General features: G+C 54.6%; 1 protein-coding gene across 1 annotated transcript; it reads right to left on the reverse strand.

Annotated features, from left to right (window-relative positions):
• Positions 1 to 11,634: 11,634 nt before the first annotated feature.
• Positions 11,635 to 15,868, reverse strand: ZNF503 (zinc finger protein 503). The gene is made up of 2 exons (XM_088128954.1): positions 14,915 to 15,868; positions 11,635 to 14,009 (listed from the first exon to the last, which is right to left on the reverse strand). The coding sequence occupies exons 1-2, from the start codon at positions 15,254 to 15,256 to the stop codon at positions 12,453 to 12,455; spliced, it is 1,899 nt and encodes a 632-aa protein (XP_087985080.1). The 5' UTR covers positions 15,257 to 15,868; the 3' UTR covers positions 11,635 to 12,452.
• Between the last annotated feature and the right edge of the window lie 493 nt (positions 15,869 to 16,361).

Below are 16,361 nucleotides of genomic sequence, written 5' to 3' on the forward strand. Positions count from 1 at the left end.
TGTGTTTCTTCTTGCATCTCAGTCACAGAGAGTTCCAGTGACAAATCTCTCTCTCCCTACCTTGCCTGTCCCACTTTTTCATCCTGGAAAGCCATCTCAGTGCCAGGTAATTTCCCAGTCACCCACCCCAAAGACTTTTCTGCTTATGAAAGTGCAGGGAAGTGGGAAGCTCAGAAAGGCAGAGAGAGAAAACATGAAGCATGCCTTCCCTCGGTGCTCTTCTGCCTACGATCAGAGCAGTGGTACAGGCTTGATCATTTCCTTCCTGGGCTGTTTCTGTGTGTGACACAAAAGGATGAATCCTGCCACCTGTTCCCTTTGCAAGTCGTGCCAGAGACTCTGCAAATCCCCCATTTCTCCCCCACCCCCCCATTTGTGGCCACCAGCTGAGGTTCTCAAATGCACCGAGCTTGGGGATGAGCTCACAGACAGGAGAGACTTCAGGTCATCCTTCAGTGGGGTCCGCAGGATATGATCAAAAAGGTTGAGACGGTGGTTGCAGTGGTGCGACTGAAGCTGTCCCTGTATTTTGTGAGTGTTGTGGCACCATCGCGGCTGTCATCTTGACTTTTTTGACACCCCTGCCATTCTTCCTTTGCCTGAATTATTCAATAGCTGGATGTTGTTTCCAGCTACCAGCTACTGAGTTCACACCACCACAGAACCGCACTCACATCAGAAATTGCCAGTGCTTTGTGAACCAACAAACTGCCCTTCTCTCTTCTCAAAAAGAGTATTCTCATCTCATGAGATATCACTCTGAAATCTCACTTATCAGACAGTATTAAACTTAAGCCACTCCCAGGTTTCTTCATGTTGGAGTAAGTTTTACTGTGCTATAGGGAAGGGGCCCAAGAGGGGGTCTGACTCACATATAGCAGAGGGTCCTCTTACTCCATAGCAGCAGCTGATTGCTTCATATGAGAGGTCATCAGAGATGGCAAAATGGCAAGAAATAGTGAGGTTAAAAAACAAAGATGTGGCTTAGTTGTGCCAAGATGGTGACGCCCAGAGATCCCATCTTAATAATGGAGGATCCTAGGATCGCTAGTCCATGCAAAGTGCCCAGGGATCTCCAAGGATCAAGCTGCAACCAGGCTTGGCTAATTCCTAGAGAAGTGGCTAATTACCATGAAGAGGGCAACCTATGCTGGGTGTGACAGGATAGATTAAAAGAATTGGAGTGACATGCAGAATAACCCAAGGCACTTGGGGAAGAACACGTGCAACAACAGCAAAACAAACACCTTTGCACCATGACACAGTCCAGTGGGCTTTTCTGAAGGTTGGCCCAGCAGATCTTTTAGCCAGCAAGCAATCAACTCTACTCATTCCCCATCTTCTACAGGGCAAAGTGAGAGTGGTGTGGGTTACTTAGTTCAAGCCAGCAGGCAGGCCATCTGTCCAGTGAAAATGCACAGATGCGTACACACAGGATAATTCCACTGTCCTCCGCCTTCAAAGCAGACAGAGCAAGGGAGATCCGGTTTTAAGAGGGTCCTATGAAGTGGGACTTGGGGGATCTTGCAGTCTCTTTCCAGCATATCCGGCTTTGCTGTTGAGATTGCCTGAGCGCCAGGGTGTGTTCAGCAGCAGAAGTGTGGTAAGATCACTGTGTGATTGGGCTGCACAAAAGGACAGCGATCAGTGGCTTTTTAATGTATTACAAATGTATTGATTGCTATGTGGTTTAGGAGATGAGTGTGAATGGGTGAATGTGCATTTGGGTATATATTCAATGTGATTTCCTCTGATCATTTCAGATCTGCATGACCACAACGATTTCCTCTACCCTTTGTTTCGCTTATATGATTTCAAGCCTCTTCTACTCCCTCCTCTTCACAGTGACTTTCTGTGCTTTGTATTGACGATAAATCACGCAGCAGTGCTCTAAGTGCTTGGATACTGACTCACACAAAAAAATGCATATGAATCATTTCACCTTGAAAGGCAGCTATTGTGAGAGTAAAATGCAGGGGCTGCACAAAATAAGGCCAGGCAGTTTCAGGCCTCAGAACGTTGCTGCTCTCCAAAAGTTCCACGACTCCTAATCTGAACGTATCCTCAGAGGGCAGAAATTGCAATTCTCAAGCATTGCACATGGTTTCTACCGGAGTCTCAAAGAAGCAGAGGTAAGGCAAAGATAGCCCCAGAGGATATGCGAAGGGGTCAGGATACTGCATTTGCAACAGGAGTCGTGACGTCCTTCACAGATCTGTTCTCCTCTATCAGTTTGGCCCCCTGGACTCCTGCACATTGCAGGGTCCTAGTGGATGCTGTCTGTTTGGGTGGTGGGCTGGCCAGATTGCCCAACAGCAGGTATGCTGAGTGGCCCCCTTTACCCAGTTCCAACCTAAATCCAGCACCTGAAGGACGTCCATATGCTGGGCTGCGTGAGCAGAATACTTTTCAGTGCTGTATCCACCAAAAAGACCCCTTCACTTTCCCTATCAATTCTGCTGCAATCGCTTTATATTCAGGATTACCAGAACTCATTCAGACAGAATCTGGGGGGAAATGCGCATTTTTTCCTTCTTGATCAAACAGGAATGGGGGAAGCATTTCCCTCAGCACTTAAATCTGGTGCTCTAAGGGGACTGAGAGAGAACAAGAAAGAGATCTGGAAGGACTTCCAATTCATGAGTTCCACAGGATGGAAGGATGGATGGATGGATGGGTGGGTGGGTGGATGGATGGGTGGGTGGGTGGGTGGATTTCCAACAGCACAATCTCCACATATCCCCAAGGCTGCATGTTGATCAAAGACAGGACACTTGAACAAGACTGCTCCGAAACACAGAAACATGTTAATGAATTCCTGATTCTGGCTTTAAAAGTAAAATCTCACTGGATTCTGTTATGAGATGTGCACAATTCTGGGGGTCCCTATGAATTTCTAGAGGAATCCAACATCCAGCTGGTGGTGATGGGTTGGTTCCAGTGCCAATAAATCTCCATGGGAGAGTCCATCTGAATGTGTCACAGCAGGAGCAGAGGCAATCTCCTTGTGGCCATGGATTGGAACCAGGTTCATTCGCAGTGAGTTCAATGAAGTCAAAATGGCGGGTGCAGTCAGGCAATCAAAGCACCGCTTCTTTTTAACATACCTTGCATGCATCACACACACATAAAAAGGGGCTGGGCTTCAGTTGCCCAGTCATGGTTGTCATTTTAACATCACTGATCCTCCCCCAAGGATGTTCCTGATTGGAGCTCAGTTCCAGGAAGAAGGAAACAAGAAGGAAGACCAAGCAATGTGGATCCCCATAGAGGTGGAAATGGTTACACTGGCTTTTTAATACCCACATATTCATTTTTACAATTAGGCAATTCTAGTGAATTGTCATGGGTCTTATTTACAAAGGAAGAACCTTCTAGAGTCTCCCTGAACAAGGAGAAACACTTCTATAACTGAGAAGAATTAACTTGCATCTTCAGGGTGCCATTGACACCTGTCCCTCCTCATCCACTTGACCAACCACCTCTAGGTCAAAACGTTTTACACTTTAATTCCAAAGGCAGGCAATGTGCAGTCTGAAAGGTGTACCATTTTTGGTGAAGCGCCCAAGATAGTTACCCAAGTTTAATATGAACCCAGAATGCCAGGCTACCACACACGCACAGACCACCTGGCCTGCTTACAAACTCCCTTTTGACTCAATCATGTCAGGCCGTGCATATGGCAGAGAGACTAGCCTTCCCTAGGGAAAGCCCCCCCCCCCCACTTTCCAAAGCTGAAGGAAGGAACCAAAGCTGAAGGAAGGAACCAAGGAAGGTCATAAAAAACAGTCACTGCCACAAGGAAGGAAGGGCGTAATATTTTCTTACCATTTTGCTCCAACATTTCCCCCCTTCCCTGTGGTGCTGGCCTTGCCAATCAAGAATTCATGATGCACGTCCCCAGAATCCCCTTGTTTCTTTCTGGGCCAGCCCTAAAATGGACACTGAGACCAACCTGGCATTCAAGGCTAGATCACCCCAGCCTCAGCCATTGAACCCACCTGGTTTGCCCTCCAGAAAACACAGATTCAAAACTCTGAAGCAAGAGTGCCCTCCGGAGGGATCCAGCGCAGGCTGTACATTGCAAGTGGACAGCACGCTGAAGGCAGGCACAGACAGGCAGCTTCCAGGCAATCAGCCTGGGGAAAAAAGTCAGCGAACCTCAAAACACCACCAACAGCCACAGCCCAGCCCTTTTCACACCGTCGTTCATGATGCACATACCCTAAGTAGCACGTGCTTCAAAAAAATAACCCCTGCATTTCTCAGCCTTTTCTTACCAATGCTTTGAAGCAATAGATGCTTGCTGAGAGCTCACTCCACAGCCACAGCACTGGGAAGGGGAAAAGGTTGCTCTTTCCAAAGCAAAATAGGAGCACGCCAGTTGTCTGTCATTCCCAGCCCTTCAGTTTTGCCCCAAATGCTGAAATCAAGGCCCCCAGCGCAGAGCCAAGCTGGCCCCGACTGGTTAGCAAATGCATTGTTCTCACTGCTGGGGAAGAGTATTTTGAGAACGCTGATTGGCTGATCTCTAGTCAATGACATGTGTATCTTCCTTCTTAAGATAGACAGGAGTCTGCCAACGGTGGACCACCGTTAAAGCAGTTGCATGAACACACCCAGGGGACAGAGAGTAGGAAAAAAGATGGCACATTTTGGCTCCATGGAGAATTATGCAGGAAAGACCCGTATTTCAGGAACTGGGAGCATACGACCAACCGGGGCTGATGTCAGATATTGGGCTGGGGGCCCAGTAAGCCCAGATCAGGCGATGAAAAGGGACCGTCAGGGTTGCCTGCATTCTGACAGGGAGGTAGGCTGCAAGGGAAGCAATAACGGAGCGAACATGGAGACACGTGGGGTCGTGTGTTCCTGCTTCTGGCCTTCGATGGCTGCCAGCTTCAGTCTGGCCAGTTTCACTCTGATCGCTGGTTGCCTCCTCTCTCAGCCTATTTACGCCCAATCATTTTCCATATCGCTTATTGTACATAACGTTAAACTTGGGAGGCTCCTCTGGATATAGAAGGAGGAAGTAGACAGGCCTGCCCAGAGGAGCTGGACAGAGTCCCGAGGTCAGAGCCTTCCTGTCGCAGTGCCCTGATTGATGGCTGCTTTCCTGTCATTATGGGATGTGCTGAAGGAGGACAGTCACAAAGCCAGAAAGGAGGAAAAAAGAAAAAAAAAAAAAACAGCCACCTTGGTTACTACAGGATACCGGCGGCCATTCAAAAATGGCTCGGAAGAGAACTCAAACAGACAAAGGGTAAGGATTAGCAATGGGGACAGTCCATTTTTTGCCAGCCTTGCTCAGTTGGAGCACAGATGTGTGCACAATACTTTAACTTGGTGTTTCTCAACCTTAGCAACTTGAAGATGTCTGGACTTCAACTCCCAGAATTCCCCAGCCACCTGCAGGCAACTCAGGCCCAACCAAAGGCTGCAGAAGAGTGCACGGCCCCACAGCAACCCAGCCGGCTCAGGGAGATGCAAGTGGGAAATGCATCATCCTCACTCATGCCTGTCAGAGCCGCTTGCTTGTTTTAATTTGGGAATCTGGAGCCCAACAGAGTTGATCCAAGGCAGGCCTTCCCCTTTAGAGGTTGCAGAGAACATGCCTACATTTTTTTCCCTTTGGAATTCCCCCCCAATTCAGCTGCTCTGCAAATCCTAGTTCATTACCTGGAGGGGTGGAAGGGAGGGTGAACAATTTTTATTAACTAGGGTCTTGTTACTCCTCCCAAATCTGCCTTGTGGTGCCTTCCAAAGAGGGGACCACGGCTGTAGTGCTTCAAGGTCCCCAGCTGTTGTGCTTCACCAAAACCTTTGCAACTGGTTTTAAAAGAGGGAGGGGATCCACCTCCACGGCTGCAGAGAGAAAAACGCCATACAAGAAGTCACTGATGTTATCTGGTCTGAAGACGTGTAGTCCCAAACGGTTTGGACAGAAAACAAAATCTGACTGCTTCCCCCGGTCCCCTAAGCGCGCCCCGTGAAACTGCAAAACCGATTGCAAAGAGAGTTAAGAGTGGGGTGTCTTCAATCTTATTTTCATCTGTTAGTACTGCAGTCTTTCCCTTCCAGTCAAACCGCCTCCTAGACCTACCCTAGACCCCCTTCGGTGAATGCGTGTGCACGCGCATGCATACACACAACGAAGTACTAAGACTTGGGTGCAAGAACAATTTAACAGTCCCGCCCTCCCTCTTAAGTGGCGGCTAAAACCTGTGCTCTAACTACGGCTTTGAAAGAACGGAACAGCGCCGCCTGGCGGTACGTCGTTGCCTGAAATGGGGGGATATTCAGGGAAACAAAGAGGCGGAGCGGGGAGGGAAGGAGGGGGTTATGCCAGCGAGCGAGCGACCATCCCTCTTACTTTCCCCATTTTTAATCTCTCTTTATGTCATCACAATGCGACGACAAGCCAAAGCAACAGAATGTGCCGGATACGAGCTAATGAATTACCCGTTGACTAATTTACTACTAGTAGTAACCAGGAGAAGTTGTTGTTTGACGAAACAACTGATTTATCATCTTTCTTCGGTTGATTGTAAATAAAGAGCAATTGGACACAAAACCAGGCAGAAATTCTTCTGGTGACGCTGAAGTAACTGGGATAGACGCAAGAATTTGGGGAGGAAAGGAGAGAGAGAGGAGGAAAGAGAGGAGGAGGAGGGGTAAAGGCAAGAAAGAAGGAAAGAACGAAGGGGTAAAAAGGGAAAGGACTAACGAAGGGACAGAGAAGGCCGGCGAAGCACGGGAGAGGGTTCTGTGCTTAGAGGGCGGGGAAGGCGCTTCGCCGCCGCCGGCGCCTCCGAGGTGCAGACGCGCTCCCTTTCAAGTCCTCTCAGAAGTCCCCCGCGCGCGCGCGCGCGCGCGCCCGTCTTCCCGGTCTTAGCCGGCGCCTCCTGAGCCTCGGTTGCCTGGATGAAGGCAGGAGCAGGGAGACGCGGGCTTAGCTTTCTGTTTCAGTGCTTTGCGGGAGGACGGAGAACCCAGCCCTCGTTGCTTGCCCGCTGCGTCGCTCGGGCTGAGAGTTCTGGGCGTCCCCAAAGCGCTAAGAGCCGAGTTGGACCAGGCGCGCGCTTTTCAGCAGTCGATGATCTGTTCGTGGGCGGGAGGGGGGTCTCCCCCACGACTTGATCTTTCTTCCTAGATCTGGCAGTTCATGGGGAACCAGCCCTTTCTTGTGGAGCCCCGAAATTTCACTTCCCGAGATTGCGAATATTTGGCTCCCCAGAGGTCGCCAGGAGAACCCCGCTCTCGCTCCCGTCAAATGGCACTCGGGATCATACAAGGGCAATCCGGGTCTGGGCAGGAAGGACCGTTTTAAAGGATTCGGTAGTGAAAAACCTAACAAACGCGGGGAGGACTTGGACGCCACAAAGTGAACAATAGTCGCGGGGAGGAAATGGGGTGGTTCTGCTGAGGGATCCTCCAGCCCTTTCCTCGCGGTTTCAGACGATGCTGGGGGAGGGGGGGAGAGAAGAGTTGTGCCCAGACTCTAGCATTTGCTGAACAGCGAAATGCACTCATTTTTACAAGGGATCTTCTGTGTCGCATGTACATGTAAGCTTCCGCGAGCTCTCCTGGCTTACGATCAGCTCAGCCGCTTTCCGGGTTCAATTTGGGGTGTCTGTCTGGCCTCCCCTCTCAGACCTGGGCAAGCGCTGCCTTGACCCGCGAGGCTCCACCCGCTTTTGCCGGGTTCACAGAATAAAAAGCAACCATAAGCGACCCGCCGCAGCTGAGTTCGCGCAACGCGCTCGGGCACCAACTACCGACGCAAAGTTAACCCAGCTTCTCCCCATGTTCGGCGCGTCGTGGGAACTCGGCCATCCTTTCACAGCCAGAAGAGGCCTCGGGATGAGCCTTCCTTCCCGGCAGGTTGGGTTCTTCGGCCCACATCCCCAGAGCGGGCTGGTTGCCCTACAGAGAAAGGGGCTCCAACAGCTGAGCGCCGGCCTCTCTGCCCCGTTGCTGCGCTGCCCGGCCGGCCCTCAGGCCTCCCAGCTCCAGCTCGCCCTTCCTTACGGGAGTTCAGTGACGGCTGGAGTCGTGACTATTCTTACTGCTAGTCGTAGTATTACAATTATTGCCACTTCCACTTACAGCCATGCACACGCAGGTCACTTCACAGTTCCCTGCCAGCCTGCGCGCTCTCTCTTTCTCCCGCTAAGTCGATCGTCGCCCTGTGTCAGGAGGAATCCCGACGACCTCGAAAAAGCGCCCGCAGGTTGGGGCACAAGGGTCGGTCCTAAAGCAAGGCCTCGTCCGACTGTAGGGCCTTTCCTCCAGACGCTTCAGGCGGACCATCGCCGAGCGAAAGCGAGGCTCCCCAAGCACCTCCACTGACCGTTTTCCCCCTGAATAAGGCGCGGCAGAGAAGGTCCAGAAGAAAGTGGAGCCAACGGAGCCAAGAGGCTTTAGCCCAGCAAACTGCGAGGGATTTCACCAGCTTCCTTTGCCGTCTTTGGGCCCCCAGCCTCTTTAGCTAAACTCGGGTTCCTGGACCAGACGACTGCCTGATTCGGCCAGCAGCTGGACTGCGTCGTGTGAACGCTGTCCTCGGGTTCCAGGGAGGCTGCTGGCTGTCTCCAGCCCCGAAGAGGGGCAGCAAGCAAGGCCCACGTTGCTCTCCCTGAAGGGATGGGAAAGTCAGTTGCCCCCTGCCCCGCCCGTTCCACCTCTAAAGCAGCGGCGCTTGTCCACTCGACCTTCTAGGTCACCAAGACCCGGCGTGTATAGGGCCACAGCGCGCGGGCGGCCCTCCCTGCGCTTGGCCGTCTCCTGGCTTGGCAGAAGCAGCGGGGATGCGGGAGACGTTCGCCAGGCCCGCCTCGGCTTCAGTCGGACTGCGGTGCTTTGCGCTACATATCCGGTCCTTGTCCAGCGCCGGTCCCTTGAGCTCCCTGGCCTTTCCAGAGCGCCCGGGAGCGTTTGGGCTCAGAGGGATTTGCCGGACTACAGCAGGGGCAGGTTTGCCCAAGCTGGGCCCTGCACCGCCCAGGTTTACTTACAGTAGACCTATTAAGATGGGGGGAGGGGGGGTTACATTGCCCCATTCTTTTCGCCGGGTCGACTAGGTCGTGCACAACCTAGGGAGCTGCGCCCAAGAATGATCCCCGCAGATTCTTCCTGTTCCAACTGCCCGGGAAAAACTCTTCACCGGATTGGGTCCTTTGCGAGCCTTGCTACTCAGAAAAGAACATCTTAATTGAAAAATACGTGTTTTTTTTTTTAACCCTGTCTCCAACGTTTTCTTTGCACGTGTTCCTAGAAGGGTTCTTCTTTCTTCCGCACCCCCCCCCCCCCAGGGCATTTGGTCCTACCAGTGAGATTTAGTTACCTTTTAAAACCTCACCGCGACAAATAAAGCAAAACACGTCAACGAGTGGCCCCCGCAGGGAGCCGGACAGAGCGACTCCGGTTTTGTAGAAATCCAGCCTTTCACTGCCCAGCCTAAGCCGCCACGACTAGTCGCTCACAATCCCTCTCCCTCCGCCCCCCCACCTTTGATTTGTGAGTTATTCTTGGTGTGACAAACACCAAAAGCCCCTCCTGGCCTTCAAGGACAAAAGAGCCGAGCTAAAGTAGCCATAAATGCAACGATGGTGATGACGAGGATCAAAACAACGGCGGCGACGGCAGCGGCGAAGGCTCGTCCTTCGGGTCGCCAGTGAATTGCCCAGGCAATCCTCGCCCGGCCATTCCATGCCACTCGCAACTTTTGCAAAGGCGGAGCCGCCCCCCGCCGACCAGTTTGCACCTTCAGATCTGCTAATTATCTGACAGAAACGGGGAACCAAAATAAACCTCGTAAAAATAAATTTTAAAAATGCTTCCGTGCGGCACTCGCTCCCATCTTTTCTCCCCCCCCCCGTTTCTTTCCTTCTTTCCTTGACTCAGCCTGCATTCTTACTTGTGAAGTTTTACAGCCTCACAACATTAAGGCTACCGACTAATATAATACCGATTACTAAAACGAAGCTGAAATAGGGCTTGGTGCGTACAAACATTTCAGTATTTTTATCCCAAACATTCTCTTTGCAAGACTGGAAATGCACAGCTGCACAGCTTTAAGTGCCATTTACATAAAAAAAGGGGGGGGGAGGGATCTTTAGAAGCTTTTTCAAAAGGATATATTACTGTTTGATTTTTTGCTCCACCGTCCCTGCTATTCCTCTTTCCCCGGAACTGCCTTTCAAGGGCTCTTTCCATTGGATCCAATACTGGAGAGCAGCATAAGATGATTAAAAGGGTAAATTGAAGGTAAAGTAAGCACAAGGTTACCCCCTTGCCCCCAAAAGGGGAAGGAAGTAAATGGAAATAAAATGGAAAAGACAGCAGAAAGCAAGAGAGAAAGACGTTTTGAGGGTATTACAGTCATGTTCACTCACTCACAGCTAATGTTCTGCAGCTCTTGAAAAGGTCTTCATCTTGTAGGAAGAAATCAACTTGGAAGTAAAAGATGGGGATCAGAAATCTACTTGGAAGTAAAAAAGATAGGGGATCAGGCCGCAAGCCTGCACTGGTATAGCAAGCAATTAAGAGTCACCCCTCCCCTCCAAAATCTCATTTCATGAAATGGGGATTCGTTTCCGTTCCCCCCACCCCGGATCCAGAGTCACGACCCCTCCCTTTTCGAGGCAACTACTTCCGCATCAGTGACCAGGGGATTAGGACTCTAGTCAGTTTTCTTAAACTACTGGCAATCTGTTCCTCCATCACCGTGGCCGCATTCACACAAGACGTCTAAACCGATTGCTGAAATAGCTCGCTGGCTAGGAACACGCAAGATCACGAACCATTAACTGAGCAAAGCGATTTTGTTCACAGAACAACTAAGCCACAGACACAGAAAGCCCTAACCCAGGGTTAACGCTAACCCAATTTAGCATGTGCGAATGTCGCCACGGAGTCTTTCATCGACCTGCTTGTCCGCTGCCTGGAAGAATCTTCTACGAATCCTTTTCGGCTCCACTCAATGAAGTTGCAGCAGTCCGACCAAACCAACCTGGATTTCGAAATATTCACCCACCCCACTCCCTAGGAATCCGCAGAACCTTCTCGCTAACTCTGAAAAATCTGCTCCATTCCGTCCGCCCCGCTCTACGCTTGCCGCTCCTTTGGGACGAAAAACCGTTCGTCCCGCTCGTGCAACGGTCGATCCTGGCTTCTCTTGCGGGAAGTTCTCCTGCGCAAGCCAAGAGCGATGGGTGAGATCCCTTCCCGCCAGTCCGATTGCTTCCAGAATCTCACTGGATTGTGGCCCACGTTTTCCTAGAGGGAGGGAGGAGTTCGTTCGCTGTGCGTAAAAATGCAGAGGATACACCGCGAGCCTCCCTTCTCCTGAAAGCCCCGTCCTTCTTCCGCGCCTCTGTGGATAACACCCGAGCAGCCAAACGCCTTCCTTTCCCTTAGAACAGAAGCTGACTTCTCTTTTGTTTTTAGCTTAAATTGCCAGTTCTGCTTAATAACGCTGCTGCTGCTGCTATAGGAATGCCCTGTTCTCAGAATAAAGTATCAGGTACAAATTAAACTTGAGTATAATCAACCTTCAGTTACTGTTTTTCTTTCTCGTTACTTTCATCCGCCCCATAATTAAGTGCATTTATAACAGACTCCAAAGGGTTATTTCAAAAGAAAAGTAAACCTTTTTTAATACATCAAATATACAGAATTTTCATCTTTTAAAGCGATACATTGTCTATTATTTTAAATACATGACGTCACCTTTGTCCCTGTCCCAGCTACAGGGTGGACTTAAAAATTAAAAAATAGTCAAGTGTTCCTTTTAAAGAATAAAAATAAGGCAAACGGAGGTTTTTGGAAAAGAGTTGTGGTTGGGTTTCCTTTCTTTCCGAATACATACAAAAAATACCAATTCTCTCTCTGCCATGGGATACATCTTGAAAAACTGCTGCAATTTGAGACTGGAATCGACAAATCGCAAGTTAAGCCGCGTTGTTCTTTTAAAGAGACATGCATTGAGGGGTTTGCCCCACCCACCCACGTTAAATAAGAACGTACAATACAATCATAGCAATTTTAAAGTAACATTAAAGAGAAGACCTCTATTTCTTGTTTTCTTTTTATTGATTTATATTCTACAACGGGTGTTTCCACTTCGTTTTTTTCCCTTGAAGCCTATCGAGCTGAAGTTAGTTAATGCACTTTTTATTGATTCATCGTCCCGCTTGAAGCTAACATAAATAAATACAGTGCCCATGGATCCAGTCCTCAAGATGAACACTATCTTTATATATATATTTATTAAAAAATGTCCAATTTCAATTTGTCTGGTCTTTTATTTTTAAGAAAGTTTCGAAGGGATGCTCGGCCGTCTTTCCTTCCCCCCAGAAAGTGTGGTTTGAAATCCCCCCCAGACGTCTCCCCCCCGACCACCAAAAAACCCCCAACCCCAGGCGCCCCCCTCCGCCCCGGAAAAAAACTCACTGGTATCCCAGCGCGGAGGCTGTCGTCAGTCTTTGCCCATAGAGTGCGTAAGGGGAGTAATACGGTCCAGTGGCGGCCGGGACCGGCACGGGGGCTCCGGGGGTGGGCAGGGGGCTCTTGGAATAGGGGTGGTAGCGGCTGCTGAGTCCCAAGGCGTGATGCGGGCTGCGCAGGGCCAGCGCGCCGGGGCTGCCCGGGGCGCCGGCCGCCGCCGCCGAGCTGGGGACGTGCATGTGGCAGGCCATGGCGGCGGCGGCGGCGGCGGCCAGCGAGCTGGAGCTCGGGTAGCCGGAGAGCAGTTTCTCGGCCGGGCCGGGGAAGGCCGTGTGAGTCCGCAGGTGGCTGAGCAGCTCCTCCGAGGTGGCGAAGCGTTTGTCGCAGGGCCCGTTGGCCGAGACCCAGTTGCAGCTGTGCGGCTGGGGGTCGTTGGGCAGCAGGAAGCCGTAGGGGTAGAGCGGGTGGCCGGCCAGCGAGGGCGGGCCGGCGTGCAGCGGCGGCGCCGGGTAGACCAGCGGGTAGCCGCCGGCCTTGAGGGCCTGCTCGTGGGCGCAAGAGGCGCCGGCCGCCAGGTGGCTGGCGCAGTGGTAGCTCAGGCAGTAGGGGTCGCGGCACAGGCTGGCCGTCATCACCGACGGGGGCGAGGCGCCGGCCAGCGGGCTGGAGCCCGCCGCCTTGCCGCCGCCCGCGCCCCCGCCGCCACCCCCGAGGCTGCCGGCCTTGCTGGGGTCGAGCGCCACGCCCGGCGGCAGGAACTGCGGAGGATAGCCGGCGTAGGCGCCGGCCAGCGAGCCCGGGTAGCTCATGCCGGCCGGCGGCAGCGGGAAGACCGTCTGGCCTGGCTTGTAGGGGGACACGGGCGCCACCAGGCCGGCAGAGCCCAGCACCGAGGCGGCGGCGGCAGCGACCGACGACGGGACGGCGCTGCAGGAGGACTCCGAGGTTGAGCAGGCGGCGGCCGAAGCGACGCCCGCCAGCAGCCCCTTGGCGCCCTCGTGGGCCTGGCTCAGCTCGGCCGGGAGGCCGCCGCCGCCCGCGCCCAGGCGCCCGGAGCCGTCCGCACCGCCCTTGCCGCAGCCCTCCGCCGCCTCCTTCTTCTCCGCCTCGCCGCCGCCGCTGCCCCCGCCGCCACCCTTGCTCTCCCCGCCGGGCAGCAGGCCGGGCGAGCAGGCCGAGGCGCTGGAGCTGGGGCTGCCTGTCCTTGGCGTGAACGGCGGGCAGGTGGCGCTCGGCACCCGGAAGCCCGATTTCTCGCTGCCGCCGCCGCCGCCGCCACCGCCCGAGCTCCCCCCGGAGGCGGCCGCTGGGCCTCCGCCGGCCGAAGAGTCTTTCTTATCCGCGCCGGGCTTCGAGTAGGGCTTGAAGCTGGACTTGTCCTCGGCGCCGATGTCACTGAGCTTCAGGGGCCCCGCCTTGGACGCCTCCTTGTCGCCGCCGCCGCCCCCGCCGCCGCTGGACGTGACGGAGGAGAGCTTGGAGGAGGGCGAGGGGTCCGGCTTGCCGATCTGGGAGCACGTCTGAGCCAGGAGAGCCAGCGGACTCTTCTTGGCGTCCAGCTGCAGAAGGCCGGGGGGGGAGGGGGGAGAGAAGAGAGGGATCCCTGAGTGCGGAGCTCCGGGCGGGCAGGGAGGCATCCGAGCGGCCCCGCCGAAGCAGCTGCCGGGCGGGGCCTGCCCTCCTCGACGCCAACCACCACCTTCGCCGCTGCGGTGCCTTTGAAGCGGCAGCCTGCGGCATCCTCTGGGGCGGCCCGCATCCCGCCTTGCAAGGCAGGAGGAGCCTCGGCGCCCTGTGCTCCCTCCGGGCGACGCTCGTCCAGTTGGGGCGCCTTCACGGGCACCGCAGGGACGCCGAGCCGGGCAAGGAAGCCCTCGAGGGGCTCCCGCCTAGCGCATTCGCACAGCCGCCACCGCGGCTCCGTTGCTGCGCATTGGAAGGGCCGTTCGTACCCCAAGTGCCCCGAAGAGCCGCTTTATTTAGCCCGCCGTCCCCCAACGACCCTCGTCGCGCCCGAAGAGGCTTTGTTTTTGCAGGCACCCGCGAAAAGAGGCCGAGGCGCGCTCTTTTCCAAAACCGCGTTCGAGCAGGTCGGGGCTGACGAGTTTCAGATTACCGTCCCTCGGATGGTCATCTGCTTCCATAATAAACGGGGGGAGGGGGCAGGAATGAGCCTGTGGATTAAACGGCAAATTCCGTTGGAGCAAAACGGGCGCCCCGTTTACAGTCGGGAATGCGGGCGCAAAGCCGCGGAGCTTGCAAAATGAAAAGCCGGGGAGCGCCCTCCCCGACCAAGATTAGGGCGGCTGAAGCGGCGCAGGAGGCACCCGCGCACCTCCGAGAGGCTTTACTTCCGAGTAAGCCGCCCCGGGCTGCGCTGCTCGGCCGTTGCCCGAGGCGGGGCGGGAAATGGAAAGCACCCCGCCAAGGATTCTCGGGAGCGCCCAAAGGAAGGGGGTCTTACCTCGATAGGGCTGACTGGCGTGGAAGGCAGCGGCTGGAGGTATTCGGGGTGCAAAATGTGCCCCGTCCGTGCCGTGAGCATTTTCAGGACTTTGATGGGGAGACGGTTGGCCTGGCGCAAAGGGTCCGAAGGGGGGATGGAGTGGAAGAAACCTTTGCTGCTGCTGCTGCCGCCGCCGCCGCCGCTAGTAAGGTTCCCAGAAAGTCCGCTTTGCCAAGGAAGATCAGCGCCGCCGCCGCCGCCGCCGCCGCTTCCGAGCTCTCTCGCGCCTCCTCCTGCGCCGCCTCCGCCTCCTCCGTGCTGACTACTTCTTACGGCAGAAAGCAAGGGGGATGTAATCATGACCCAAAGCCTCGCATGAAAACTCGCGGGGTGGGGGAGCGCCGGGCGCGCTGCTCAGGAACCGAAACAGGGCGTCTGCTTCCAATCGCGATCTCTGGGGGCGGGAGGGGAGGATCACACACAGAGACGCCCTTTGAAAATCGGAAGAAGGCGAAGAACAATCGCGGGAAGATTCCTCCAATTTTTTTGAAGTCCTTTCTTTTTTTTAATTCGGGCAAGGGGACTCCAAGGCGTCCAAAGCTGGCAACCCAAAGAGAAATAATCCGTGTTTGCGCGGCTGTTTGGGATTTTGCGTTGCTGGGGGAGGGGCGGGGGGAGCCCGGGGTCTATTCCTCCGCCGTCCCCCCTCTCCCCGGCCCGTCGCCTTTCCTTGGCTGGCTCGCTCGGTCTCGGCTCTCTCCCGGCCGCCTCCCTTTCTCCGCCTCCCCGCTCAGCCGCGCTGCAAGCCGCTGCCCAACCAGCCTCGAATCTGGCAAAGAAAGTCACTTCAAAAGCAGCTGAATTAGTCGGAGATTAAAGCCTTTGCCGCCTTCCAATCAAATGGGACCCCGAGGTGATTGGAGGGTCAAGGGGATGTGACGTCACGCTCCCTCTTCAGGGGCTTTTCCGCGGCCACCCCCGCTCTGCCCGCTCCCCCACCCCACTCCCCCTGCCGCCGCCGCCGCCTTTCTTCCTCTCCTCTCCTCTCCTCTGGCGGCTGCCGGGCCGGAGAGCGCAGCGCTGCGCCGGGCGCAATTTTGGGAGCTCCCCGCATTCCTTGTCCCCCTCCCCAGCTCCGGATGTTCTCGGGGCCTTTTCCTCTGTCCGGCGAGGGGCGTTTGGCGGGCGCCCAGCGCTTGGCCGCGCTCACCCTTTCGGGGCAAGGCGCTGCAGGAATCGCCGCAGGTCGCTCCTTGCCCGGGCAGGGACAAAGTCGCCTGGGCGGCCTCGGTGGCTTTGCCCCCGCTTCGCAGCCTTCCAAACCGCGACGGGGTGAATGTCGTTGTACATGTTCTCCGTGCAATCAGCGCACGGGCGACGGGTTAGTGTATTGGGGCGGGGGGGGGCTGACCATCGCAGAACCTGGTCCAGGTTTCTTCCGGCACGAAACGAAAGAAGGAAAATT

Source organism: Python bivittatus, unplaced genomic scaffold, assembly GCF_059951505.1.
Source record: "Python bivittatus isolate LINGU-HERP-01145 unplaced genomic scaffold, Pbiv_v1 ctg000050_np1212, whole genome shotgun sequence".
Taxonomy (NCBI): Eukaryota; Metazoa; Chordata; class Lepidosauria; order Squamata; family Pythonidae; genus Python; species Python bivittatus.